Raw genomic sequence first — 27,400 nt, forward strand, 5'->3', positions numbered from 1 at the left:
GGGTCAGCAGAGTTCTCAGGGTCTCTGAGGTGTCCAGGGCTTGGGAGGTTCTCTGTGAAGCTCCCAGAATGCTCTCCACCCCCAAGAAGCCCCCTGCATGCCTCACATTTAGGAGAGGTGACCTGTCTCCTGGGAGCAGAACCAGTGCCTCCCCCATCTTTAGGACCTAGTTCTAGGGTCCTTGAGAGCCTCACCTGGGCATAGGACTCCCATTGTTCCAGCCCCCCTCTTGTACCCCAGACTGGCCAAACCGGTTCTGGGGAAGGGGGGCGGGGAGCAGGCACGTTGAGACAGCCGCCTGCCTCGCTGCGAGGTTCCCTCCACCTTGGCCACCCCCCTCCCTGCCCCACACAATACCAGGAGCTTCCATTGCGCTGCTCAGGGGCCGTGCTGACATCGCCCCCTGAGGACTTGGCTGCAACCCCAGAGCCCCCAGGGTGTCCTGGAGCCCTGGACCGTGCTGGCAGCTGGACGGAGCTCCCTGGCTGAGGTAGGGCCCCAACCGGGTGCCAGCAGCCCCATTCTCCTCCCGCCAGTTTTCCCCGAGTCAGTCCTTTGTGCTGCCTGCCTGGCCTCTGATCCTGGCCCTGACCCACTTACGGCCTCCTGGTGCTCTGCAGACTGCTTGGCCTGGATCTCCTCCCCAGTCATGACCTCCCACTTGGCTTTGTCCCTTAAGGGGCAGAGGGGCCCTGGCGGGTTCCCTGCTCCTCTGGGCAGCAGGGCTAGGGGCACCAGGGAGGGGGCAGGGAAAAGCTGAGTACAGAAGGCCAGAGGTGCTTTTCCTGGACTGTGGGAGTGTTCAGGGGCCCTTCCTGGCAGCCTGGCCAAGTGGGCCCATTGTCCTCTGTAATTAGCAGTGCCCACTGGGTGGTCCTCTCTTTGGCCCCTGCCCATCCTTCTCAGCCTACAGAGACACTCAGGATAACAGGTTTCTTAGAGAGAGGATCTGGGGCTGGGGGAGTCCCTTAGGAGCCACTTTACAGATGGGAATACTGAGGCCAGCCAAGGGATGGGCTGTGACTTTCCTGAGGTCATGCAGCTGGTCAGTGTCAAGACCAGGCCTTGAACTTTGGGCAGAGGTTTTTCATTTGGGTTCCAGGATGACCTGGTGGGCACTAGAGTCTCCATCCTGTGATCATGTCTTGGGCAGGTAATGTCCCTGTACCTGGGTCCAGTTCTCTTCCTGAGGTTTGTTTGGTTTTCATTTTTTTCTAACAGAGATGAGCTACACACAATACGAACACAGCTTTGCTCCACCTAGATTTCCAACACTGAGGCTGGGTGGGCCACATCCTGGAAGGCCATAGGGCTGGCATCACACCTACATGGGTCATTTTCATTGTCCCCTGGCCTGGGCATAGGTGGAGGCCGATGCACTCCTGACTTCCCCCTAGAGACCTGCCTCCAGCTTTGTCTCCCCAGAGAGCCTTCCTCCTCCCCTCTCCTCACACTCGCCCAGCCTTCTCCTCTGAGGCCTTAATGGGGGTGCCCCTGCCCCCAAGGGCTCAATGTTGCTTATTTATCCCTGCAAATGATGGGGGGTGTCCCTCCTTGCCCTCTGGGAGCTTCCAGAATTCAAGTAGAGAGAATCTCCCAGAATACAGGGAGCAGGGGCATGTGCACATGCTTGCACATGTGTGCCCACAGAGCAAGGGGGACTTCTGTGTTAGGATTTCTGATTCCTGGGGTGAGAAAGACCTGTCCCGTGGGCAGTGCCTCCTTCCACCTGCTCCTACAGCGTGGTGTGTGTTGTACCCTCACTGCTTCATCTTCTCCACCTGTGTGCAGGCCCAAGCTACGGCCCCCACCCCCTAGAGGGGACTGCGGATAGGAGGAATACTCCGAAGGGTGACTATCAATGACAAGCTCCCACTGTGCACCAGGCGCTTTACATGCATTATCAGTAATTCTCACATGAGCTTTGGGAAGCTGCTTGACTATCCTATTTTCCGGATGAGGAAACTGAGGCTTAGGGAGGTTTGTTCAGATGGGCACTCTTCAGGCTTGCGGGACAGAGGCTAAAGGTACAAGCTTAGTTAGAGCTGCCACCATAGGGAGGGACACTTAGGAGCAGCCAGCCCCTTCTCTGCACCCTCCCAACAGTTGAGGGGCTGTACAGAGACAGTGGGGCCCCCCACAGACCCAGCTGTCCCACACTGGGTCCTCTCCTCCCTCCCTCTCTCCAAGGATCTCTGATGCTGTCACATTTCAGGCCAAGGCTTGCTTGCTCTATATGTGCTGAGTCTCTGGGTATTTCAGCTGTGCAGCAGTTAGCTGTTACCTCTTCCAGGAAGCCTTCCTGGAGTACCCAGCTTGAGCTGAGCCCAGCACCCTACTCTGATGGCTCCTCTGGCTTGGCCCTGGCCAACCTGGATTGTAACTTTTCATTTTTGGCTCCCCCACTAGACTGGCAACTCCACGGGCATGAAATGTTTGCCCATCTGTCTCCCTGGGTTTTTCTGGGCTTCACGTCTGTGTCTGAATATCTGGTCTGGCTGAAATGTTCAGTGTCTCTGGTCTCTGTCTCCATCTCTGGGTCCCTGAATGTCTCAGCATCTGTGGTTTTTCTGTTTTTGAGTGTTTTGGGGTCTTGGTTGCTGAGTTCCTGTCTAAATGGTCTCTGTTTCTCTAGGTCTGTCTCAGTCTCTGTCTCCTGGGTCTCCTGGCCCTGCCAGGCTGGGCACTGCCCCCGTGGCCTAAGGGGGCCTCTAGGGGGTCCTTGCTGCCCGGCCTGCCCACAGCGAGGCCCGGCTAGGGTAGGCCCCCGCCCAGTCCGCTGCCTGCTCCCTCCTCCCTCCCTGCTGCTTGCCTCACCACAGGGTTTGATGAATCAAACTCTTTGTCTGGGTGGGATCTCCCCCAGCCAGCTGGGCAGAGAGAGGGCTTCCCCTGCCGGAGACGCGACCAGCATCAGCAACGGGCCTTGGCTGGAGAGGTGAGGGGCTGCCGGAGGGCGCCCAGTGGAGGGCCGCAGGGCAAAGGCTGTGAGGCTTGGACTTGGACCACTCCGGGATCATCAGGCCTGTCCCGATCCCTGCTCCCGCTCCCAGGGGATGACTTCCTGCCCAGAAAGGACCCGTTCAGCCTGGCCCATCCAGGGGCTGTTAGCTGGGGTGGGGAAAAGCCCCTCTTTCCCCCCAAGCTGGGGGGCTGGGGCACCTCCCTGCCCTTCTCTGGGAGGGCCCAGCCTGATCTGGGTGGTGGCCTGCCTGCCAGTCTGTGACCCTCCCAGCCAGCTTGGCATGGGTGTGGGCACCACTCAGCGCTGAAGGCCATAATTCTGGGCATGGGGGCGGGGTGGACATCACCAAAGCAAGGACTTGCGGGCCTGTGTGTTTGTGTCTGTGTCCCGGTGTGCATGTGAATGGAACAGGAGTGTGAGAAAGCTTGGGGGTGTGTGTAAATATCGGCTGGGTCAGTGTGTGTGTGAGAAACTGTCTGTGTGAATGTATTCAGTTGTGTAAAAAAGTGTGTCTGTGAAGGTGTGAGCCTGAGTTTGAAACGTCCGAGTGTATCTATGAAAGTGTGCATCCATTTGTGTACTCAGAGAAAACGTGTGGTTGTGTATGTTGGAACATGGATTTGTGTGAAATGTTTGGATCTGTGTGTCTGACTGTATGTCAGCGTGTGTTAGAGAAAGTACAAGGTTGTTAAAAGCACAGACTTGAAAGCTAGAGTGGCTGGCTTAGAATCCTGGCTTTGCCATTTACCAAATAACAACCTCTCTGCCTCACTTTCCCTGCCTATAAAATAGGGGTAATAGCAGTGTCAACTCATAGGGTTGTTGTAAAGATTAAATGAGATAATATGTGTAAAGTACTTGCCTGTCATTCAGGAATTGCCAGGTAAGCGTGAACTATTACTATATAATCAGAAGTGTGAGTGTGTTTGTACGATGTGTGCACACATTTGTACACAAGGGTTTGTCCAGGCCTCCAGGACACGGTGGCTTACTGGCCAGCCCTGCTGTCCTGTATCTAGGTCTGATCCCTTCTCTCCTGCAGGCCCAGGTGGGTGGCAGAGCAAAGGAGGAATGGACTGTGGGCCACCTGCTACCCTCCAGCCCCACCTGGCTGGGCCACCTGGCACTGCCCGCCACCCAGTAGCTGTGTGCCAGCAGGAGAGTCTGTCCTTTGTGGAGCTCCCCACCCTGCAGCCTCCCAGCCCTGTGTGTTTGGACCTTTTCCCTGTTGCCCCCGAGGGGCTGCGGGCTCCTGGCAGCCGCTGGTCCCTGGGGACCCCTGCCCCTCTCCAAGGGCTGCTATGGCCAACATCCCGAGGAGGCCCAGATACAGAGACCTCCACCAGTGGAGGAATGAGGCCCAGCAGGGCTGGCAGCTGGCCACACTGTCCTGCTGCCCAGCCCCCAGCTCTGGAGGGACCCTGGAGTCCCCAGCATCCACAGCCGCAGCGCCGGGCCAGCCATGGCTCTGAGAAGAAGTCAGCCTGTGAGTCATCCTGGGGGGGAGGTGGCCCTGTGGGGTGGACAGGGGAGGTGCTGGATGGCTCTTTTAGAACCCTTTAAGCCCTAAGTTCTCCCCAAAGTCAGGATAACTGGTAGGTTTTAGTGATAAGGAAACTAGGGCTCAGGAAGGCAAGTGACCTGTCCAAGGTTGCGCAGCAAGAGAGTTACCATCCTGGGTACCCTGGCCCCTTACCCACCCTTTGCCCACTGCAGTCAGGAATGTGCTGTCTCCACCCCCCTTGTTGACTACATTGCTCTGGGGACCAGCTGCCACCAGAAACCCCGCCTCTTCCTCAGGCCTGGCCTCTGAACCCCAGATGCTCAGGGTCACAGGGCAGCAGCAGAGAGGTTGGAGAGGCCCCAGTGGGTGCCAGTCTGGGCTTTCACACCCCCTCCCCCCAGGGCGCAAGATGCGGGTGTACCAGCGTGAAGAGCCCGCTGGCAGCCTGGAGGCCCACGCTGTCTTCCTGGAGCCTGGCCAGGCGGTGCAGGAGCAGGCCCTGGGCACAGAGGAGCCTAGACCACGGGAGCTGCCTGGGTGCACCCGAGCAAACCTCGAAGGGCCTGAGCGGAGGCGCTTCTCAGCGTCTGAGCTGATGACCCGTCTGCACTCTTCTCTGCGCCTGGGGCGGAATTCAGCACCCAGGACACCGATCCCCGGATCAGGCACTGGAGCAGCCCGGGAAGGTACCAGCTCCTCCCCTGGGCCCTCACACCGCCAGGGTGCTTGTCAGCTGCGGTGTGCTGTCAAGGGCCACTCTCTGGACCACCCACCTCCAGCCCTCTCCGTCTCCAGGGAAAGCATTTGGAAGGGAGTCTCGAGGTGTAGAGATGCGGGTGGACAGTGTGTCGCTGCCAGCCCCTCTTGACTCAAGCGAGGGCCATGGCGGTTGGCCCGAGCCCAGGTACCACCGCCCTCTCTGGGCTGGGGTCCCAGGTGGGTGCAGGTGAGGAAGGGCCCTGACACACTCTATTTCCTAGGCTAGATGCGCAAGAAGAGCCGCCGTTGAGTACCAGGAGCGCCAGTGAGCGGCGCCAGTCACGATTCCTCCTTAACTGTACGTGGGAGGGGGTCACGGAGGAAGGGGTTTGGGACGTGGAAACGGGGAAACTGAGGTTTGGAGAGTTCGGAGGTAGGAATTGTGTGAGAGGTACAGAATCGAACTCGCAGTATCTAGCACAGGGACTAGCATGCAGTTGGTGCTCAATTAATGTTTATGGTATGAATGAATGAGTGAGCGAATGCACTGTGTCCAGATACCCCCCCCTCCGCAAAGGCTTAAGTGAGGCTGGCCCTTGGGGGCGCCGGGGAGGAGCCGGGCCGTTCCGACGGGCGCCCCACGGCCCTTCCCCGCCCTCTCCCCGCCCAGCCGTTCTCTACCAGGAGTACAGCGACGTGGCCAGCGCCCGCGAACTGCGGCGGCAGCAGCGCGAGGAGGAGGGCCCTGGGGACGAGGCCGAGGGCGCCGAGGAGGGGCCCGGGCCGCCGCGCGCCAACCTCTCCCCGAGCAGTTCCTTCCGCGCGCAGCGCTCGGCGCGCGGCTCCACCTTCTCGCTGTGGCAGGACATCCCCGACGTGCGCGGCAGCGGCGTGCTGGCCACGCTGAGCCTGCGCGACTGCAAGCTGCAGGAGGTGGGCGCGGGGACCCGGCGGGGCGAGGCCGCCGGGGGCAGTCCTGGGGCCCGGAGCGGGTGGGGCGGCAGAAGGGCGGGCCAGGAGTCAGTACGTGATCGTGGACTTATCGGGGACCCGGGCCATGAGAGGACGGGGCCACAAAAAGGGGCGCGTCGGCGGGACTGTCAACGCGGAGGGTGGGTGCTAGGACCTCACTAGGCGGGGCTGGCTGGAAGTGAGGACGGAGAAGCAGGGGAGCCAATAGCGAGTGAAGCTAGACGAGGGGGCGGTGACGGCGGGGAGGGGCGGAGCCCATGATAGGGCAGGGCCAGGGGAGGGGGGGAGCCATTGGGAGGGCAAACGCGTGGTGGGCGCGGGGCCTCGGAGTGACTGGGGCGGGGCCCTGGGCGGGGCTAGAGCAAGGGGCGGGGTCGAGGGCTCCGATTGGGTTTGTACAATTGCCCGCCGCAAGTTACAGGTCCCCCAGACTCGCCCAGCGCCAGATTAGGGGTGGGGCTAGAGGAGTGGTGGGAACGCGGGGCGTGGCTGGGTCTAGGGAGGTGACGTCCTGGGGCTGGGGGATACGAAGCCAGGGCGTCCAGGGTGGGCTGGCTCAGCCCTTTCAACCTTGGCCCTCCCTTAGGCCAAGTTTGAGCTGATCACGTCCGAGGCCTCCTACATCCACAGCCTGTCGGTGGCCGTGGGCCACTTCTTAGGCTCTGCCGAGCTGAGTGAGTGTCTAGGGGCGCAGGACAAGCAGTGGCTGTTTTCCAAACTGCCCGAGGTCAAGAGCACCAGCGAGAGGTAAGAAAGTGGTGTGGCCTGGCCCAGGGCCGGGACCAAGCCTGCTGTTGACCGGCACCCAGATCTGGGATCTCTGTCGTGGCCCTGACTCCTCCGTGACCCCTCAGGTTCCTGCAGGACCTGGAGCAGCGGCTGGAGGCAGATGTGCTGCGCTTCAGCGTGTGCGACGTGGTATTGGACCACTGCCCGGCCTTCCGCCGAGTCTACCTGCCCTACGTCACCAACCAAGCCTACCAGGAGCGCACCTACCAACGCCTGCTGTAGGGCTGGGGAATCTGAAGTGGGGGGGGGGAGGATGGAGGGAGTCTCAGGCAGGTGTAGGCACAGAGAACTGACTGGGTGAGGAAGGGTGACTCTGGGAGGGGAGGTGTCCCTGAAAGGGTCTCTGTGACCAGGGTAAGGTGAGACCAATCCCAAGGAGCAAAAAGGATGTGCTGACAAGGTACATGAAGAACCAGTGGGGTGGCTGGGGTCATGGATCCAGGAGTTCAGGCCACCTGTGACTCTGGAACGCTCCCCATCTTCCAGCCTGGAGAACCCCAGGTTCCCCAGCATCCTGGCTCGCCTGGAGGAGTCTCCTGTGTGCCAGCGTCTGCCCCTCACCTCCTTCCTCATCCTGCCCTTTCAGAGGATCACCCGCCTCAAGATGCTGGTGGAGGTACCTAGAGGGCAGCAGGCTGCAGTGAGGGCTGGGCGAGCTGTGGGCCGTGAACTCCACAGCCCCTCTAGGCACGTGCATGGGCTAGTCACAGGGGGAGGACAAGGCCGGCCTCATTGCACTGATCCCACCTTCTAGAACATCCTGAAGCGGACGGCACAGGGCTCTGAAGACGAAGACATGGCTACCAAGGCCTTCAACGCACTCAAGGAGGTGAGCTCGGCAGGGCAGGGGCTGTTTGGCTCCGGAGGGCCCCCCTGGACCCCCCTCTAAGAAAGCCTCCACCCGTCAGAGTCTCTGGTCCCCAGGCGGGAGCCTGAGGCTGGGCTCTGGGAGCCCGGGTTAAGGGGCTGCAGGTGACCCACCCACGGCCTCCCCAGCTGGTGCAAGAGTGCAACGCCAGTGTGCAGTCCATGAAGAGGACAGAGGAGCTCATCCACCTGAGCAAGCGGATCCACTTTGAGGGCAAGGTGCAGGCAGGATGGGGCGTGTGAAGGGGCAGCTCTTGTTTCCTCCTTGCCCGGGGGGATTCAGGCCAGTTCATGACTGCCCACACCCTCCCATTCCCCACCCTGTGCTCTCTGCCTGGTGGCCCTGGGCCTGACCTGCCCTCTCCCCTTGCCTACTCCATCCCCCCAGATCTTCCCGCTGATCTCTCAGGCCCGCTGGCTGGTTCGGCATGGGGAGCTGGTGGAGCTGGCACCACTGCCCGCAGCACCTCCTGCCAAGTTGAAGCTGTCCAGCAAGGCCGTCTACCTGCACCTCTTCAATGACTGCTTGCTGCTCTCCCGGCGGAAGGAGTGAGTCGGGCCAGGGTGGGGGTAGGTAGATCAGAGCTGGGCTCCCTTCTTCCCCACCACTGGGCTCACAGCTTGTGCCAGGCTGTGCTGCCAGGGCACCCGGAGCCTTGGAGGCTCCTGAAGCAAAGGCAGAGATGTGAGTTAGGTCCATCTTCCAGATGGGAGAGTCAAGGGCTGGACTGTGTGCAGAGGACTTGAAGCTGCTCTGAGCTTAAGCCAGTTAGAGCAGAGATTAAGAGCACAACCCTGGAGCCCCAACTCTGCCCTGAGTCACAGCGATGCTAACAGCCAACGTTTACTCAGCGCCTGCTCTGTGCCAGGCACACTGTGTGGATTATTCTCCTTAATCCTCCAAGCACCTCCCTAGGAAGTAGACTCCCTTGTTATTCCAGATTGTGGAGCTGGGAGGTGGGGGAGCCAGGAGAGGGAGCGAGGAGGAAATCAGGTGTGGCCGATGCTGGATCCCAGGCTCATACGCACTGCATTGTCCTATCTTCCACCTGTGAAATAGAGACTACCACACTGGGAGGGTCAGTGTGAAAATAACACGTGCAAAGTATTTAGCACAGTGCCTGGCACGTAGGGAACATTTCCTCTGTGTTAGCTGTGATCATTGTAAGTGAGGGAGGACGAAGGAGACCTTCTGGATGAGGCAAGTCCTAAGGCTGGATGGGATGAAGGATGGACATCTTATGCTATCAGAAGAATTCGTTCCTGATTTATTTGTGGGCTGGGCATGGTGGCTCATGCTTGTAATCACAGCACTTTCAGAAGCCGAGGCGGGAGGATTGCTTGAGGCCATGAGTTTGAGACCTGATTTATTGTTCATTCAATAACCTGTCACTGGCTATTACTGAGGATTGGTTATTACTAGGCCATCTGGTGGGTGCTGAAGACATAAATATGAATGAGAAATGTTCTCTGCTTACAGGAGCTGTCAGACCAGTGAAAACATATCCTGATAACCATGTTGTCAGGGTTTTGATGGGAGGCTGTACTGTGGTAGTCCCTGGTGTGGGTGAGAATCAGTAAAGCTTCATAGAGGAAGGACCATTTGAGCTGGGTTTTGAAGAATGAATAGGAGTCTTACAGGTAAAGATGTAGTTTGTGGGAGGATGGACAACAAAGTCATGACAGTATTATATATAAGAACAAAATGTGTGTTTGGAGAATGATGAAGCCTAATATGGCTGGATGTGTAGAAGAGCAGGGCAGGAGAAGGAAGTTGGGATGTTGAAAGTCATGGTAAAGAGATTGGACTTTTCTTTCTTTTTTTTTTCTTTCCTCCTAGTGAATCACTGAAGAGAGGTTGGATTTTTCTGAGGGCAGCTGGGAGCATAGAGAGTTAGGCAGAGGGGTGACACTCTACTCCCGGCCAATTTGGAGTATGGGTGGGAGGCGGAGACACCAGAGGTCCTGCCATTGCCCAGGAGAGGATAGATGTTCCAGGAGCAGTAGGCCGCTTCAGGATAAGTGGATTCCAGGGACAATAAGGAGGACGAAAGACAGGCGGAGCTGCCAGCTGGGTGTTGGGGGCAGGGGGTTGCAGAGGTGAGCATGACGTCTGAGTTTCCTCCTGGGCAAACTGGTGGAGTCTCCCACTGGAATGAGAGCCGCAAAGGGATCTGGTTTGGAGCGGAAATGCCGAGCTTTGTTTAGACGTGTTGAGACAGAGGAAGCTGTGGAGCACCCTCCACCCGCCATTCGCCCATCCTTCCCACAAGTGTTTCTTGAACCCAAACCGTGGGCCTGGCACCAGCAGGCCCTGAGACACGGCAGCAGAGAGACAAGGTTCAGCCTTCGTGGAGCTTATATACTGGTCAGGGAGCTGTCTGGTTGGCGCTTTAGAACAGGAGCTTGGGGGAGAGGTTCAGAGAGAAGTTGAAAGCGCGCCTGGGGGTCAGGGACTGGTCTCCATCCCCTCCTGCCTCCGTCAGTGAACCAGCAGGACAGGGGCTCCCAATTCCTCGTGGGGACTTTGCTGGCCGCTAGGGAAGCAGTACCTGTGTAGAAGGAGGACCCTGGGGAGGCCGCTGGAGGAAGAGACAGGCCCTTCTCCTCCCCTCCGATCAGAACCCGCCTCGTCCTGAGGGTGGGCACTGGGGGCCGGAGCCCAGGCCAGGCTGACCTCCCCTGCCCTGGTCCCCAGGCTGGGGAAGTTTGCTGTTTTCGTCCACGCCAAGATGGCCGAGCTGCAGGTGAAGGACCTGAGCTTGAAGCTGCAGGGCATCCCCGGCCACGTGTTCCTCCTCCAGCTTCTCCACGGGCAGCGCACGAAGCACCAGTTCCTGCTGAGGGCCCGGACTGAGTGAGTAGGCCTGGGTGTGGGGAGAGGGGATCCCCACAAGGTAGATACAAGGCTCACCTAGGGGCGAGCAGTGCTCGGGGCAGAGGGCAGGGTTGGGTGGGCAGAGCAGTGATACGTGCCCCGCAGGTCATGCCCAGGGGCTGGCCATCTCCCCGGCCTCTGCACGTCTCGCTTGCATGTGAACCTCTGCACCCCTCTAACTCTGGCTTCTGGACAAAGATGTTAGACAGGACGTGGGCCTGTTTTTATGCTCAGAGCTGAGTGGGGCACAGGCTTGGAAACAGGGTTGTGGGGTGGGCCCCAGGGTGGGGCAGACGTGACCTGGGTCCTGGGTCCGGACATCATACCCAATTCTCCCAGCCCTGATCTCAGCACCCTGCCCTGGGAGACTGCACTTTGCGTGTTGTGACAACTCAGCCTCCCCCTTCCCTAGAAGTGAGAAGCAGCGATGGATCTCAGCCTTGTGCCCCTCCAGCCCCCAGGAGGACAAGGAGGTCATCAGTGAGGGGGAAGGTAGCAGCCCGCCCCCAGCCGCGTCCCCGGGCCGGGTTCCCTCGCTCTCCCTCGTCTCCCATGCCGGGTGCTGTGTTGCTGGCAGGGCAGTGGGCAGGCCGGGTGGCTCTGAGGAACCCTGAAGCCTGGGCGGGATTTACAAAGGACAGGTCAACCCAAGTCCACACACAGCACCCTGGAGATTGCCAAGGCCTTTAGAGGTGCCCACTTCATCCCCACGGACGCCCACTTTACAAGTTAGAAAACAGAGGTTCAGAGGTAAAGTGACTTTGCCCAAGTCCACCCAGCTAGCAAGTGGCAGAGCTGGGACTGGAGCCCAGGTCTGTCTCTGTCTTTGCACCGGTTGCAAAGAGGGCAGGGACCCGAGTGGCCAGGGCGGGTGGGAGTGGTGCTGCAGGGTGGGGACCTGCTCAGCTGGGGTAGGGGCTTGTCCTTTTGGTGCGAAATGAGGCTGGTAGGCCCGGAGCAGCCTGATCAGAGAGGGCCTTGGTGTAGGGGGCGCAGGGTCGCTACTGAAGGTTCCTGAGTGAGGGCCGAGTTAGGTAGCGAAGGGGAGGGAGGGAACTCATTACCACTGAGCGCCTGCCCCGTGCTAGGCCTGGGTCCAGGGGCTTTGTATTTGCATTTATTTTATTTAATCCTCATGACGACCCTACTAGGTAGACTCATTTTCTTCATTTTTCATATCTGAGAAAATGGAGGCTCAGAAATTTTAAGTAACTTGTGCAAGGTCACATAGCCAATAGGTGGCCGAGCTGGGATCCGAGCCAGGTCCAGCCCCAAGACTTGTGAGTTTTGATGCTTCCAGCCCACCAGGTCTGCTGGAACGCACTGAGGTCTGGAATGGGCCAGACTCTCTGGCTTGAGCTAGGAGTCCCACTTGGGCTGGGGGGGAGCGCCCTGCTCCAGACAGGTGGTCAGGGAAGGCCCCTGGGAAATGACACTTGACCCTGAAGAATGAGGGGAGGCAGCCGTGGAAAGATCTGAGGAAGGGCACTCCTGGCAGGAGGAACAGCCAGTGCAAAGGCCCTGAGGCAGGGGGAGCTAAGAGTGTTTGAGGAGCAGCAGGGAGACCAGTGTGGCAGGAGCTCTGTGAGCAAGGGAGAGGGGGAATAGCAGGGAGGAGGTGAGGTTAGCAAGGGCCCAGCGCCAGACCACACAGGGCCTTGTGGGCCCTGGCGGGGGGACTTTGGATTTTATTCCAAGAGGATGGGAAGTCCTGGAGGGCTTCAAACAGGAGAGTGATGTGGCTTGAGTCCCAGTAGGGAAGGATGGACCGGAGGGAGGAGCAGGGGGCGTAGGAGAGGCCGTTACAATTTTGGGTAGGGGGCAGTTGGATGTTGGGGTCTGGAGGTCAAAAGCAAGGTACTGGATTGAGCTGGGCAGGGGAGAGCCCTCGGCACAGAGGCAGCACTGAAGACAGGAGGGACTGGGGTCCTCCGGTGCTTGTGTCTAGGGCAGGCGGGGACAAGAGCAGCCAGGGCGGGCAGCGGGTACTTGACGTCTTGCACAGGGACATGCGGCATGGGAGGGGCAGAGGAAAAGAGCTGCAGTGGCCACCCTCCCACTACTGCCCCTCCTTGCCCCGCCCCTGCGCCTGCCCCGTCCTGCCCCCAGGACTCCCTGACCCCGCCCTGGGCTGTCAGACCACCCCCAGGTTCAGTGCGTTAGGACGTACAAGGCACTGCAGCCGGATGAGCTGACCTTGGAGAAGACTGACATCCTGGCAGTGAGGACCCGGACCAGTGACGGTGAGAGGGGCCTCGTGGGAAGGCCTCCCTGATGGGGCTTGGCTGGCAGGAGGGAGCTAGATGGCTAAGACATCACAGGGAAAAGTTATGCAAGTGTTGATCAACCACAGCATGTGGGAATCAGGTTAGACAAGAGTAGGAACTTCCTGCTTGTAAAGTTGTAGGATCAAGAGTGACAGGGGAGAGTGGGAAATACCCTTCTCATGGGGTGTCAGGAAAAACAGGTCAGAAGTTCATCTAAAAGACAGCTAGAGGCAGGGTCCTTCCTGGAGCTGGGGGATGCTGAGATGATGTCACCTTGGCCCCAGGGGTGCAGACAAGGCTTGCATCAGGGCTGAGGCGTTCCCTCCCAGACCTGGCCCTGGTGCCTGCCCCTTTGATGCCACTGATGCTGCCCTTGGCCTGTGTGTCCCTAGGCTGGTTGGAAGGGGTCCGCCTGGCAGATGGCGAGAAGGGGTGGGTGCCCCAAGCCCACGTGGAAGAGATCAGCAGCCTCAGTGCCCGCCTCCGAAACCTCCGGGAGAACAAGCGGATCACGAGTGCCACCAGCAAACTGGGGGAGCCCCCCGCGTGATGGGTGGCTGTGGCCTGGGACAGCTCTGGAGGGGGCCTGCAGTGTCTCCATGCCCCAGGCCACTGCTGCTGGCACTTCTGTTCCGAGGCCCTGGCATTGAGGGCACAGGCTGGACACAGGAGCAGGGGCCTCCAAAGGGTCTCCCCTGTCCTCACGATCCTCAGTGTCCACACTTCAAGGCCGAGGGCGGTTTCTTTGTCTGGCATGGGGGCCACAACAGGTGACTGCTGATATCTGGCAAGGACTGGGGCCCTCTCCTCAACCCTGCCTGACTCTTGGTCCCTCTGGCAGGGGCCTGGCCAGGGAGTGCTCCAGTGCCCATGGGTGCTAGGACCTGTATGTATCTGGGGTCTTCACTACCACCTCCCCTGGCCAGAGCCCTGAGTGGGTGCTGGTTGCTGTGACTTGTCTGTAAATAAACTCCCATCATGCCTTTGCTTGGAGTCTGTGAGCCATCTGATGCCGCACTGCCCTCCTGCCAGCCCCGTTTCCCCAGCTAAAGACCGGGAGGACCTCTGGGTGCCTCCCGATGGGGGTTTGCCTTTCTCCAGAGTCCCCCCTTGGCCACAGGCGGGAGACGGAGGCAGAGGGACAGTATATCAGTTAGGCTGCTTTCAGCTGCAATAACAAAATGTCAGATTCAAATAGGCTTAAATATTAAAGAGATTTCATTGTTCTTATATTTGTTTCCCATGGCATCTGTAACAAATTACTACAAACTGGGTGACTTAAAACAACAGAAATTTCCTCGCTCACAGTTTTAGAGGCCAGGAGTCCAAAATCAGTATCACTGGGCCAAAATCCAGGTGTTGGCAGGGCTGTGCTGGAGTCTCTAGGGGGAATCATTCCCAGCCTCTTCCGGCTTCTGGTGGCTGCTGGCATTTTTAAGCTTGCAGCTGTGTCACTCTGGTCTCTGCCTCTGTGGTCACTGCCTGCTCTGTGCGTCTGTATCAGATCTCCTTCTGCCTCCCCTGATAAACAAGTGATTGCAGCTGGGACCCACCCAGATAGTCTCCCCATCTCATGATCCTTAAATCACATAAGACCCCACACACGCACGCTTTTTTTTTTTTGTCATATAAAGTAACACAGGTTCCAAGGACTAGGACATGGATATCTTTCAGGGGCCATTTGTCAGCCTACCACAGTTCTCATAACTGAGAAGTGTAGAGGGAAGGTGGGCTTCAGGCACGGCCTGATCCAGTGTCTCATTGATGTCACTGAAGACCCAGCTCTTTCCATTTCTCTACTCTGCTGTCCTTGGGGTTGGCTTTATCCAAGGCTTCCAGGGGCTTCTTCATCACACCAACATGGGAGAAGAGAGTTTGTCTCAGCATTCCAAAAGTCCTGGGGTTCTCTCTGATTGGACCTTGGGGCTGATCATGGCAGCCAGGGGACGGAGTGTGCTGATTTGCCTGGCCTAAGTCACACTCTCTAGCCCTGCAGCCAGGTGGGGGCATTGTCTTCCCTGGAATCCCATGGATCCCCAAGTGGAATTTGGTGGCTGCCGCACAAGGAAGGGTAGATGCTGGAGAGGCCGATGTTTATTGAAATCCAAGTCGTCCAAGAGGGTGGAAGGAGCTGGAAACAATATGCTGGGAGATGTGCACACGTGCGGGATGGGAGCATCCTTCAGCCCTCAGAAAGGTCATGGGGCAAAGAAAACAGATGAGTCAGGGTGGTTCTGGGGGCAGATGGGGAGAAGCTCAGATCCACAAGGAAGGCTTTGGGAATGACTTTCTAACGTGGAATGGTACAGGGACGGGACCACTTCTCCAAGGCAGGGGTGGAGTGCATGGGCTTAGAAAGTGGACACATTTGAATTTGAATTCGATTCTGACATTTATACCCCATGTGATTTTAAAAAAACAAGCTTTTTATTTTGGAATACTTTTAGATGTACAGAATAGTTGCAAAGATAGTACAGAAAGTTCCGTACACCCCTCGTACGGTTTCCCCCATCGTGAGCATCTTACACGACCACAGTTCAGTTGCAAAGCTAAGAAACCAACGCCGGTACACTGCTATTAACTGAACTCCAGGCTTTATTCGGATTTCGCCGGTTTTCCCACTAACGTCCTTTTCCGTTCCGGGCTCCAGTCCAGGATCTCACATTGCATTTAGCTGTCACGTCTTAGGTCTTCTCTGGTCTGTGACAGTTTCTCAGTGTTTCCTTGGTTTCCATGACCTTGACAATTTGGGGCGTTCTGGTCAGTATTTTGTAGATTATCCCTCAATTTGGGTTTATGTGATGTTTTTCTCATGACTAGGCAGGAGTTACGGGTTTGGGGAAGGAATACCACTGAGGTAAATAAAGTGCCTCTCGTCACGTGACACCAGGAAGCCTGCGATGTCCACGTGACTCGTCACTGGTGATGTGAGCCTTGGTGACGTGGCTGAGGTTTTTCTCTCGTGAAGTTGCCCTTTCTCCCTCTCCATACCCTGTTCTTTGGAAGCGAGTGGAGCCCACACTCAGATTGGGGGTCTCTGCTTCACCTCCTGGTGGGTGTATCTGCCTATAGTATTCGGAATTCTTCTCTAAGGAAGCTTTGTTCCTTTCTATGACTAACCTTTATTTGGTTAGTCATTTACAGTGGAGCATAGCTTAGCAGCGCGGCTCTGTGGTTTGGCCTGTTGCTCCCAGGCTGCAAACTGGCACCGAGCGTTACTGTACCGAGGACTGCAACACAAAGCACTAGGCTAGAGGAGCTTTCGGCTCCATTCTAACCTATGAGACCAGTGTCAAATATGGTTTGTCATTGACTGAAACATCGTTATGCGGTGCCTGACTTGTATTTCTACCAGCATGGACCTATGCATTTATCTATTTTATTCTTTGGGTTATAATCCAATATTATGTTATTTATTTTATTGTTCACATTGCTCCAGCTTTGGCCGTTGGGAGCTCTTTCAGATTAGCTGCTGTGTGTCTGACGTGCTTCCATCCTTTTGGTTTTTGAGCATTTGCTTGTGTTCTGGGACTACAAGATGCTCCAGGCTCATCTTGCACTTTTTTTGCCTCGTGGGAGAGTCGAGTCAGCCATTTCTCTAAGGAGCATGATTCCTTTTATTCTGGAAAGTGGTGTTTAGAAACCAAGACCCGGGTGTGGGTGTACTCATTGCTACTGAGGTGTCACTGCTCCTAGGCCCTCTCACAGGCAGAGGTGCCATGTGATTTGAGGCAAGATACCAAGCCTCCTTAAAGTCTCTCTAAGGCTCTAAGCCTCAGCTAACTCATCCGCAAAATGGGTATGACAATAATGGTACCTACTTCATGGAGCCACTGTGAAATAAAGTATGTCAGCAGTTTACTCAGTGCCTGGCCCATAAGAAATCATAACAAGTGGTGGCTTTTATTGTCCGAGCTGCACAGAGCATGGGGATTTGAGGAATTCAGAAAGTCTGGGAATGGGATTCCTACGCTGAGTCAAGACCAAGGGGCCTTTGTACTGCTTCCGTTGCTGAGTCTGCATGGGAAGAGCCAGGGTTGGCACCAGGCTGGCAAGGCAGAGGGAGCAAGCTCTCCTGCATCCAGCCTGCCCTGGCACATCTGGATTCTGGCTGGCACCTCAGTCTGGGATAGGCTGCTGGGGGCCACAGGGGCTGGCTGTGGAGCTGTGCTGTCAGGCCAGGAGCCTGGGGCTGCACAAGGTCTCACTGGGCCCACTTCCCTCATTCCCCACCCACTCCCTGCTCACCTGCCCAGGCGGCAGATCCAGCCCAGGCATCTTGGGGGAGCCCCTCTCTCAGTGGTGCCTGCCTCTGCCTACTGGGCCTTGCCTTGGTAGAGCCTTGGCCAAGGACCCAGGGCCCTGCCCATGCTTGTGGCAGGAGGAGGAAGGTGTGGGGTGGTATCGAGCAGGACTGTAGCTGGAGGTGGGCACGTCTGGGGCTGGGGCTTTGGTCTCTGAGGCTGTCTGCCCAGCCAGTGTCCAAGCTACGGGCCATCAGGAGCCCCTCCCCACCCAGTGCCCACACCCTTTTCTACAGTGACTGAGGGGACCCTTCTGCCCCCGTCACTCCTATGGTCCCCAAACTGTGAACCTATTGTTTAGAAGATTTTGTCCTGAAATGAAACTATTGAGGAAGAAACTTATTCGATTGTTCATTTCAGGGCACACTGAGGCTTCAGTGAGAGCCGGTGAGCCACTCTGGGCAGCCGGCGGGCTGTGCGCTGGGTTCTCTGTCCCTTCCCCGCCTCTCCCCCTCCCTCTCCTCCTCCCTCCCTCCCTCCCTCCTTGCTTCTTTCCTTCCTCTTTCCATTTTTCCAATCCTTTTCACTCTCCTCTCTGATTTGTGTCCCTGTGGGCCAGGGGACACAGGCAGCACCACCAGCCTTGGTGGCACTGCCCAAAGGGTGAGACGGATGAGTAAACAGGTGAAGTGCCGGGCCCCAGCCAGAGCGTTGCCAGGCTGCGAGGCAGCAGGGCTCTCCTCCCTGTCAGTGGAGGTGCAGCACAGCTACTTTGGAAAACAGCCCGGCTGCCCTGCTAACGCTTAGTGCGTGCCCACCCCGTGACCCAGCAACTCCACTGCCTTCTCTGGGTAGATGCCCGACAGAGTCGGGTACCTATGTGCCCCAAAAGACATCAATTAGCATGTTCTTAGCAGTACTAGCCATTAATAGCCAAAATGCTAGAAACTACCCAAATACTCATCAGTGGTAAGATGAAAATCCTGGAATATTCACACCATACAGTGATGAGAATAAACCATTTACAACCACAGGTGAAGTCCCTGCCTATGTGGGAAGAGAAACCATCAGACACAGAGGAAGACTTCCTAGGTGGTTGTGTTTGCACACGGTACAAAAACAGGCGAGCCTAATTGATGGGATAGAGGTCAGGGTGGGGAAGGCCCGGGGCAGGGGCAGGGACTGGTAAGGGAGGGACGGGTGCTGTTTACACAGGGCTGTGCGTGGGACAACGGGCTCTGCACTTAAGATCTGCGTGCCTTCATGCGTGTGAGTGAACGTCAGTGGGGAGCTTACTCAGTGCCCTGGCAGGGCAAATGCTCTGGCGGTAGGGGCACAAATAAGGGAGCAGCCTGCTCTCTCTGTAGGTCAGGGCAGGCTTCCTGGAAGTGGTGCCACTGAAGCTATGTCCAGAGAGCTGCAATGGAGGTGGCAGCACAGGGACACTGCAGAGTGCAGTGGCCTCTCTGGGATCCCTTGTTTATTCATTTGTTAACCTGTTTGCTGTCATCTCCCCCATTGGACCATGAGGTCCGTGAGGGCAGGGACTTCGGCTGTCTTCCCAGAGTTCTGGCCTCATGGCTATCTGCGGTCCCTGGCACAGAGGAGCAGCTCAGTGTTTGTTGCTGGATTCGAACCCGGTTCTGCAAGAATCCTGAGCCTGAGCTCTTCACCACCCCTCAGACCCCCTCTGCTCCCGGATTCCCATGCCAGCCCCTGCAAAAGCCACAGGGCGCCACTGTGGCAGGGGGTGGGCCTGGGTGCCCTCAGGCGGCAGGTGCGGCTGCCCCACCTGGGCTGAGGCTGCCCTGGGCACCAGGAGGCCCGCGTGGCCACTCTTGCTGCCCTGACCTGGATTTGAACCTAGGCTCAACTGTCACTCCCTGTCCCTGAGTGACCCTTCCCCATTGCAGGGTCCCTCCCTCTGGGCCTCAAGTGTCCTCCCCAGACTATATTTCTACTGGGAGAGAAAGAACAAAAAGAAATGGACTGAAACTGCAGCAGGAGGGACTCTGGCTGGACACGAGGTAGAGTTTGCCGACTGTGGGCACTGCCCGGACACCTGGGCGAGTGGAGGAAGCGGAATTGCAGAATCTCCTCCCCTAGAGCAGCGGGAAGAACTGGATGAGCAGCTACCTGCCGGGGTGGGGTGCAGAGGGTGGACGGGTGACCTCTGGAAGCCACTCTCAAGCTCTTGGCTCAGGAGCTGCCCTGAGGGGAGCTGGCAGGAGGGAGGAAGGGGTCGGCTGCTGGGCCTGGCATTCAGATGGTGCCTCCTTAGAGTTACCAAAGCAGGGTGCAGGGAAGCTGAGCACCGGGGCTTTGAGTCCTGCATTACCACCTACCAGCCATGATGCTCCAGGCAAGTTACTTCCCCTTCCTGTGCCTCGATTTCCTCATCTGTTAAATGGGCACGATAACACAGACCAAAGGAGGCAACACCCTTTATGCCTCTGAAATCGTTCCCCCACCCCTGGGAAAGGACTTTGTATGAAGCCTTATGTAAAGGCGAGGTGACAGACCGGGCAAGTGTCATTAACTAACGATAGCAGTGTTATTGTCTTCAGTTCAACCTATGTGCCAGGCTTTAGGTCATCTAATCCTTACAATGGCCCTATTTTTATCGCCTCATTCTACAGATGAGGAATCTGAGGCTCTGAGAGGTGACATGATTTGCCAAGGTCACATAACCTCTTGGAACTTGACTCAGGACTTCAATCCCCATCTGATTTCAGTCCGGAACCCTGCACCCTGTCCGGGGCAGTCTGTGATTGGCTGAGAAAGTACTTTGCGAGCTGTAAAGTGGGGAATAGCAGGAGCAGCAGCAGCAGCACTTGACTTTTTAGGGTATAGCTGCTGCTGTTCTTAACCTGGTTGCCCTAGTGGGAGCAGCATCCTTCCCAGGGCAGCCACGAGGGGGCAGCAGAGCCCGGGGCCAGGATGGAGGGTCCCGGGCGCGGTGCCCTGCGCGGTCCGCACGCGCCTGCCTGCGGGTAGGGTCTTCCTGCTGCCTGGCTGTGCCCGTGGGGCCGGGGTCGGGGCTGGGGCCAGGCAGGGGCGAGCGAGGGGCAAGGGAGGGCACAGCCCCCTGGAAGTAGGAGCACATGCCCGGTCCTCAGCCCTGAGGGTTCCTGAGACCGAAAGACGCTCATCCCCAGAGGCCCCGGGACCACCCTTGGCCCTGTGACGTCCTAGTCCTTTATGCCAAGTTCGCGGCTGAATAATGGGACAATAAAAATCACCACCACTGCGGACCGAGCGTTGTTTACCACTTCACTGGCACTGATTACTTCCCTTAGTCCCCGTAACAACCCCGTGAGCAGGTTCGATTTGTATCGTCCAGTTTACAAAGGAGGAAGCCGAGGCTCAGCAAGGGGAAGTGACTTGCCTGAGGTCACACAGCAAGCAAGGGGCAGAGCCTCTTTGAACCCAGGCCCATCTGACTGAGGCCTAGTCCCCGCAGCCTTTTGCTGTCGCGGCCCCCCCCGACCCCAGCTCTGCAGCGAGCCCCAGCTCCGAGCGCATGCGTGTTGGGCAGCCCCGCGCGATTTTCCCGACAGCTCCGAGAGGCAGGCGGGCGGGAGGACAGGACGTGCCAGCGCCACGCGGGAGCCCGCTCGGATGGGCTCTGCAGAGTAGCTCTTCCCAGCGCTGCGGTTGGTGAAGTCACGCTGGTGCTGGAAACTGGTGGTAGTGGGAGTATCACGCCACGGAAATCAGCTTCCCCATCCCTGTCCCCACCCGACACCAGAGCTGGTTGTTAATCCCTTACCAGCACACCACTGTGATTAGGTGCCCACTGCCACCCGGAGGGGGACGTGACGGTACCAAGATGCCTGCAGGCCACCCCCCGCTGCATCCCCTGCAGGGCTTCAGCCCCTCTGCCTGGCCCACCTGTGCCAGGTGTGGGGTGATGCAGTTTGGAGCCGAGCCCTGATCCTATTATCCCCTCAGGAGTGTGACACTTGTAGCAGGCCCTTCTGGGTCCACTGCCCCCCGTTGTGCCTGAGGACTGGGGTGCTCCTGAGCCCAGGATGCCTCGGACCCGATTCCATGGAGGCTGTTGGTGCCCCTAAAGCTGTGCCCTATGGCAGAGTGGCACTGATGTCCCTCAAAGAAGAGTGACACCACCTGGTGTCACATAGACCTTGCCTCAATGCTCGTCTACACCTGCCCCCTTCAAGGTGGGGCAAAACAAGGCTCTGCAGAAGGCAAGTGGGGACGTGCCCTGGGAGGCTGTGCTGCTTGGCTGAGGTGGTGGCTGGTGTACTGGTCACCCAGGGCCCTGGTGGCACCCTGGACTCAGCCCCACAGCCGGCTCTGACTGCTGGACCTGGTGGCTCCAGGGTCTTGGTAGGTAGGAGGGAGGCTCTGGGGGCACCTGGAGGTAAGTACCTGCAGACAGGCTGGGGGAGGAGCTGTAGGGCAGGACAGGGTGCCCACATGTGCTTTCCCAAACAGGTGGCTCCCTCCCTGACACCCCCACCGCGTCTGCTGTTTTCCAGGAAAAGGCCGATGCAATCGCTGAGTCAGCGCATCGAGGCTGGTATCACCCTGGCAGCTCCACAGGGTGAGGCTTCGCTTCCAGGGCCCAGCGGGGCCTGCCCAGGAGCCCTGGACCTGGCGAGGCTCCCGTTACCCGCCCTGGCCTGCGCCATTGTTCCTGCCTTACACTTGGCCCTGCCCCTCTCACTCTCCTCTCCTGCCCCACCCTCTGGCCCAAACATCACCTCATGCCCAACCCCAGCCTCTCTCCAATTCCACAGATGCCAACCTTGCTTGTCCCTGGGGGTGGGATGGGGTGTCAGAAGGCCGAGGTTTGAATTCCAGGACCACACTTACTGGCTGTGTGATCTTGGGCAAGTCCCCTTACCTCTCTGAGCCTGTTTCCTATCCTGAGATACAAGTCAGCTTCCCCACTGTGTCATGCATAGAAAGGCTATAAAGTGCCCCGCGTGGACTCGGCAGGCTGTGGGAGGTGTTCAGGAAATGGCTTTTACCGGATGCTGGCAGACCATTCCCCAGCAGGACCTGTTCTCCTGGGCCTGGGGAAGAAGGAAGCTGTGGGATCTTCTGCTTGGCTGTTGAGCATTAATCAGCCTGCAATCATCTCGCCCAACACCCAGCTCTAATTGTTCTCTGGTGAAATGGGCTGGAGCCCCGGGCTTTCACCTACCCAGCCCCCGGGCTCCCGGCTGGGGCAGAGCTGGCTCACGCACCAGGTCTGGGCTCCTGGCGTGAACCAAGCCTGAGTGTGGGAGGATCCAGCCTGCCAGAGAGGGGAGTGGGCGAGGCTGCCCGCAGAGGGCATCCGCCGGGCCCTGCAGGTGAGGATGCCGGGCCATCTCTGCTGAAGGCCCCTGGCCAAGGAGCCCCTCCTAGAGGTTTTGTCCTACACCCTGGTTCTGGTCTTCGCATGCCACCCCTGCTCCAGACGGCTCTGTCTTGTTTGTTTTGGGCTTGGAGGAACTAACAAAACTGTTGCGGTGATTGGCAGCACAGTGGGCACCGTCTAGGACTGGCGAAGGGGGCTGGGGAGGCGGGGAGGAGGGAGCCGGGCTCACGGAGATTGCTCAACAGATGACTGGTGCAGAGGGAGGAGCGTGTGGGGAGTGGAGGAGTGCGTGTGGAGTGAGTCAGTGAGCGGAGGGTGAGTGGCAAGCGGACTGATGAACTGCAGGCCAATAGCCAAATAGTACTAGCAGCTAACACCGCTGTAGCGCGATGTGCCCAGCAGTGTTCCAAGCGCTTGTGTGAACTCACTCAGTTCCGACAGACCCTGTGAAGTAGGCAGTATTATTACTCCATTTCACAGGGAAAGGCCCAGAGGCCCAGAGAGGTTAAGTAACTTGTCCGAAGTCACACAGCTGGTAGATGACTGAGTTGGGACTTGAACCTGGGCAGGCTGGCTCCAGAGTCTCTGGGAACCAAGTCACTTTAGGACTGTGAAGAGTTCACAGCTCAGGGGATAGGAAGACGGACTCCTCTTTTGCAGTCTGGGCCTTGAGACTTCAGACTTCACATTATTTCATCCATCATTCATTCATTTATTCATTCATTCTGTGGATCTGTTGGTCACGTGCTCACTCACTCGTCCACTCACTGGGTGCTGGCTCTGGGAGTGGGAAGGGGCGAGATTAGTAAGATTCTGTCCTACCCTGTTAGGGTTTGCCCTTCAGGGCTCAGTTCAGGTGCCACCTCCTCCAGGAGGGCCCCCAGGCCCTAGGCCTCTCTCACTATCATCTCCCGTGTGCCTCCTTCCCCTGCTCCCTCAGCCAGGCAGTGCTTTTGCCTCTGAATTCTTGGAACACCGTGGGTGCTCAATAAATGTTTGATGAGGCATCCTGCCGCAGCTGAGCCTCCTGCTGGGCTCTCCCGGCTTCCCCCCAACCCCAGCCAGGATGCTCTGGTATCTGGGCAGAGCCCTCCCCGCCCCGCCCCCGTGGCCGACCCATCCTCCAGTGGAGTGGAAACTCCCCGGGCACTGGTTCCAGCCAGGGGCCACGGTCAGCAGGGCTGGGATTCACCCCTGCCCTGGGAGGGAGGGAACCGGCACCACCAGCAGCCTCTTCCTTCCCTGCCTAAATGTTTGTTTTCAAATTCCTGAGGCCTGTGTCACCCCCACCCCTGTGTCCGCTGGCCCCAGCTGCCTTTGCTTCCTTCCTCCGCTTGCTGGACCAGGCCGGTCTGCGGGGTGGGCAGCAGGCCAAGCCTCTCTCACACTGCCCACCAGCGAGGGCCAGGGCCTTGAGCCAGCTGACTGGGAGCCCCACAGACTGGGGGGACATGGCATAGGACCACTCAGGAGCCCGCCCAGCCTCTCTGGATGGAGCATGGAAGTGCCAGCTCTTGCTCTCCAGGGAACACTGCCGGCTGGCGAGGACCACAGGCTGGTAGCCAGAGCTAGGCATCTTCAAGGCTGGGCTAGCTGGGCTGGGGAAGCCCTGAGGGGCACCCTCCCCTAAGCAGGCCTCAGGAGGCCCAGTGCAGGTCAGACCTCATTCAAGCTCTCTCCCTGCTGGGAGTCTTGAACAAGTAGGGTGTTGGCTGGGATCTTGAACTTGACCTCTTATGCATCAGAATCACCTGGAGGCAGTAACAGTGACTCACGCCTGTAATCCCAGCACTTTGGGAGGCCAAGGCAGGAGGATTGCTTGAGGCCAGGAGTTCGAGACCAGCCTGGGCAACAGAGCAAGACCCCCATCTCTACCAGAAAAAAAAAAAAAATCAGCGGGAGAGTCTGATAAAAACACACACAGACAACGAACGGAGCCCCATCCTCTGAGACCCAGATCCAGGAGGTCTGAGAGGAGCCTGGGGTCTGAAGTGTCAGCACACTTCCCTGGCAATTCTGTAAGCGACAAGTCCAAACTGCTGAAAGGCGGCACTCGAAAGCTTGAATAACACAAAGTTAGGCCAGGTGAACTGGGGTTCTAATCCCGGCTCTACCATTCACATGTGACTGACCTAGAACTGCACCATCCAGTTCAGTAGGCACCAGCCACCTGTGGCTATTTAAATTTAAATTAATTACAGTGAAATAAAATTAAAGTCAGTTCCTCAGCTGTGCTAGCCACAGTTTCAAGTGCTCAACAGCCACATGTGGCCAGAGGCCACCCTACTGCGCCAGGCACACGAGAGCATTGCCATCCACCCGTCATCCCGGCACAGAAGGTCTCCTGGGCACTGCTGTGCTAGACGTTCTAGAACGTCAGCTCCACAAAGGCAGAGATGTTTGTGTGTTTTCTTCAGTGCTGTATCTACAGCATCCAGCACAGCGCCTGAAACTTAATTGGGGATCAATGAATTTCTTTAGTTTGTTTTTTTATTGCGGTAAAATGTACATGACATAAAATTTACGATTTAAACATTTTTAAGAGTACAGCTCAGTGGCTATTAAGTGCATTCAGATGATGGCGCAACCATCACCACCGTCCACCTGCAGAGCTTTTTCATCATCCCAGACTGAAACTCTGAACCCACAAACAACTCCCCATCAGTCAATATTTTTTGAACAAAAGAATAACCTTGGTCAAATCACTTCCGCTCTCTGGGCATTGGCTTCCTCTTCTACAAAATGGGCATTACACTAATTCTCACCTGGCAAGTTTGTTACGAGGATTAGATGAGATAAAGCATGTTCTTAGCACAAGCCCACAGTGAGTTCTCGAAAATTATTAGCTGTTCCTAATTCCTGTATGCCTACCCCAGCAGGAAGTCTTCCTGAGTGTCCTACACCTCCTTGTTTTCTGAACTCTGCAACGATCGGAGTGTGCCCCATTCAAGGCAACAGAAACGGGGAGACTGCAGCTGGTGTGAATCACACAGGTGTGTTTTGTCTCCAGGGCGTGAACCGTGGGGATCCTTTGTGTCCCAGCTAGGCTGGTTACCCTGAGGACCAAAGGCCTCCCCTGAGATCCTGCAACAGCCCCCAGGCACAGGGAGAAGAGCTGGGACCCTTACACGGATGCCATTGTACAGATGGGAAGGCTGAGGCCCGAGGTAACCAGGAAGCCAGTGGCAGAACTCAAAGCAGGAATCCTGATTCCAGTATCTTTCCGACACACCACCTGGCACAGGGGAGCTGCCAAACTGCGGAAATGGATGGATGGATGAATGTAGTCAAGTCGACAAGCCCCCATTTGCAGCTGAAGAAACAGGCTCCAGGAGGTCAAGTGAGGTGCCTGGTAAATATTTACAGAGTGGATCATGCACTGTCAGAGGGCAGGGCATGCTGGCCGGATCTCCGAACCTGTGCTACCTTTAATCCCTGCCCCAAAGGGACAGTCAGGACACTTTCTTGCCTTGGACAGGAAGTTGTCCTGGTGGAGTAGAAAGAGAAGCAAACTCTTGCTCTGGCTTTGGAGTCAAACAGATCTGTCGCACGTCCAGAGACAGGGGGAGTCTTGCTAGGCTCTCAGACTGTCTAACCTGGGGACCCTTCTGAGACACTATAAAAGCTGTCGCCTCCAGCCCTTGGCGAGCTGGTGAATGTTTAACAACCTGCTCTCTGAAAGGAAAAAAGAAAAAATGAAGCAAAGCCCTGGTTTGGATCATTTGCTGATTGCTGTGGTGTAAATATTCGCACCACAGTGATTTCAAGATACCGATGAAACCTGGTTTGCAAAATTCATGAAAAGTTAACAATCTGCTGTCCCAGTGCCAAGAAGAGCCAGCTCAGTGCACCGCTGGGTCCGTGTGAACCCCGGCAAGCCCCCTCCTGCGCCTCATCTTCCTATCTGTGAAGTGGGGCTAGTGGTTCCTGCCCTCAGGGCTGTTATGAGGATGAACCCAGAGGCCAGGGGACTGGCGAGGACTGTGGAAGGTCACATCGTCCAGCCCCTGATGGAGGCACGCGTCCCAGAGGTCAGAAATAAGCATCGGCCATGGAGGGCCAGCACTGCCCCGTTTTGCCCTGGGCAGCTTGTCCTCTCCTGACAGGTGGAGGTGACCATGAGGCCCCCACCCTTTAAAAAATTTTTTTTTATTATTTCAGCATATACAGGGGTATAAATGTCTAGGTTATGTATATTGCGTTTGCCTCACCCGAGTCAGAGCTCCTAGTGAGACCATCCCCCAGACACTATATTAGGTGTGAATATACCCATCTCCCATTCCCCCATCTGCCCGACACCTGATGAATGTTACTACTATATGTACAGTGAAGTGTTTTTTTTCTTTTTTGAGACAGAGTCTCACTCTGTTGCCCGGGCTAGAGTGCTGTGGCGTCAGCCTAGCTCACAGCAACCTCGAACTCCTCGGCTCAAGTGATCCTCCTGCCTCAGCCTCCCAAGTAGCTGGGACTACAGGCATGCACCACCGTGCCCAGCTAATTTTTTCTATATATTTTTAGTTGTCCAGCTAATTTCTTTCTGTTTTTTTTAGTAGAGACGGGGTCTCACTCTTGCTCAGGCTGGTCTCAAACTCCTGAGCTCAAATGATCTGCCCGCCTCGGCCTCCCAGAGAGCTAGGATTACAGGCATGAGCCACCATGCCCGCCTGGGCCTGCAGTTAAGTGTTGATCAGCTAAAACCAATTTGATGGTGAGTACATGTGGTGCTTGTTTTTCTATTCTTGGGATACTTCACTTAGTAGAATGGATTCCACCTCTGTCTGGGATAATATGAGAGGTGCTAGACCACCATTGTTTTTTGTGGCTGAATAGTACTCCATGGTATACATATACCACATTTTATTAATCCACTCATGTATTGA

The 27,400-nt window shown here is 57.1% G+C and overlaps 1 protein-coding gene across 2 annotated transcripts; it reads left to right on the top strand.

Moving 5' to 3' along the window:
- Positions 1-333: 333 nt before the first annotated feature.
- On the top strand, positions 334-13,928 carry ARHGEF19 (Rho guanine nucleotide exchange factor 19). 2 transcript variants are annotated; one of them, XM_045548623.1, is made up of 16 exons: positions 334-490; positions 4,008-4,451; positions 4,871-5,155; positions 5,265-5,373; positions 5,450-5,526; positions 5,839-6,101; positions 6,727-6,887; positions 6,995-7,147; positions 7,416-7,545; positions 7,684-7,758; positions 7,926-8,015; positions 8,185-8,345; positions 10,495-10,653; positions 11,087-11,166; positions 12,813-12,917; positions 13,334-13,928. In XM_045548623.1, exons 2-16 carry the CDS (start codon positions 4,037-4,039, stop codon positions 13,489-13,491), a joined length of 2,421 nt encoding a protein of 806 aa, XP_045404579.1. In that variant the 5' UTR covers positions 334-490; positions 4,008-4,036; the 3' UTR covers positions 13,492-13,928. The 2 variants fall into 2 exon arrangements, with proteins under 2 accessions (XP_045404579.1, XP_045404578.1); XM_045548622.1 differs by lacking the exon at positions 334-490 and having other exon boundaries at positions 3,827-4,451.
- Positions 13,929-27,400: the final 13,472 nt, after the last annotated feature.

Source organism: Lemur catta, chromosome 3 (genome assembly GCF_020740605.2).
Source record: "Lemur catta isolate mLemCat1 chromosome 3, mLemCat1.pri, whole genome shotgun sequence".
Lineage (NCBI taxonomy): Eukaryota > Metazoa > Chordata > Mammalia > Primates > Lemuridae > Lemur > Lemur catta.